Genomic DNA, 933 nt, shown 5'->3' with positions numbered 1-933 from the left:
TGCAGTACAAACGGAAATGGTTTTTATTTATATCGGAATTAGTTTAATTAGTTTACAATCCGTGGCTTTCGTTTTTGCCTCATGTCAACAGCCTCTATCCACGTAACACCGACTCTATCCAATAAGATTAGTCTTGCCCCCACCCACCACACACACATTTCCCTATGACATTTGAGCTCCGCCTTTTGACATTCCTACCGCCCACTCTTCCTCGGTCAAACCGTAAGCTGTCAAATTGAGACCCCGAGACTAACACAGTCTACGTATCTGTTCCAAATCTACGATTAGCACTGAAGATTACTTGCAGTCTCAATTTACATGCAAAATCAGTACAATCTAGCACATTATCATCACACACACAAAAAGGGTTATACAGACGGACGCCAGTCCCATCAAATTGAGACCCAATTTTCACGAAATGGGGTGCACTGCACCAATTGTACACTCGCTATATCAGAACACACTCTTAAGTGCACGCGCGGAGTGTAACCCTATCACAGACGTAAGCTACTGAGACGCGTCCCATTCTACAGTCTAGTGTAGCACAGGACTGAATAATACTAGGGCAGCATATCGCGCTGTCGCCCGAAATACCAGGACGGATCTCAGACCCTAAAACTGACCCCCGAATTGCTCACACTTGACCCTACTGCATACACAGAACAACTGGTGCAGAAGGATACGGCAAAAACAGAAGGCGACTTCCAGGCTGATTACGAAGCGAAACTGGTCCCGCTAATCGAACAAGGGAAAGCGGGATACTACTTTATGCGCACAGACAAGACACAGGCGGGCGAAGTTGCACTGCACCTGTGGATACTTATTGTGTACGTGCCGGACAGTACACCTGTGAGGCAGAAAATGCTGTACGCATCAACCAAATCAACAGTGAGGCGAGAATTCGGTAGGTCGACTGGTAGTGTGAGGTTTTGA

The 933-nt window shown here is 46.6% G+C and overlaps 1 protein-coding gene across 1 annotated transcript; it reads left to right on the top strand.

The window, feature by feature from the left end:
- Window positions 1-597: 597 nt before the first annotated feature.
- On the top strand, window positions 598-933 carry SARC_14059 (hypothetical protein; the record flags this gene model as incomplete). Its single annotated transcript, XM_014291808.1, has 1 exon — window positions 598-933. A coding segment is annotated over one exon (336 nt), but the record flags the coding sequence as incomplete, so codon positions are not given.

Source organism: Sphaeroforma arctica (genome assembly GCF_001186125.1).
Source record: "Sphaeroforma arctica JP610 unplaced genomic scaffold supercont1.4088, whole genome shotgun sequence".
Classification (NCBI taxonomy): Eukaryota; class Ichthyosporea; order Ichthyophonida; genus Sphaeroforma; species Sphaeroforma arctica.
Note: the sequence above shows the minus strand (reverse complement) of the source record. Positions and strands in the feature narration are given on the sequence as shown.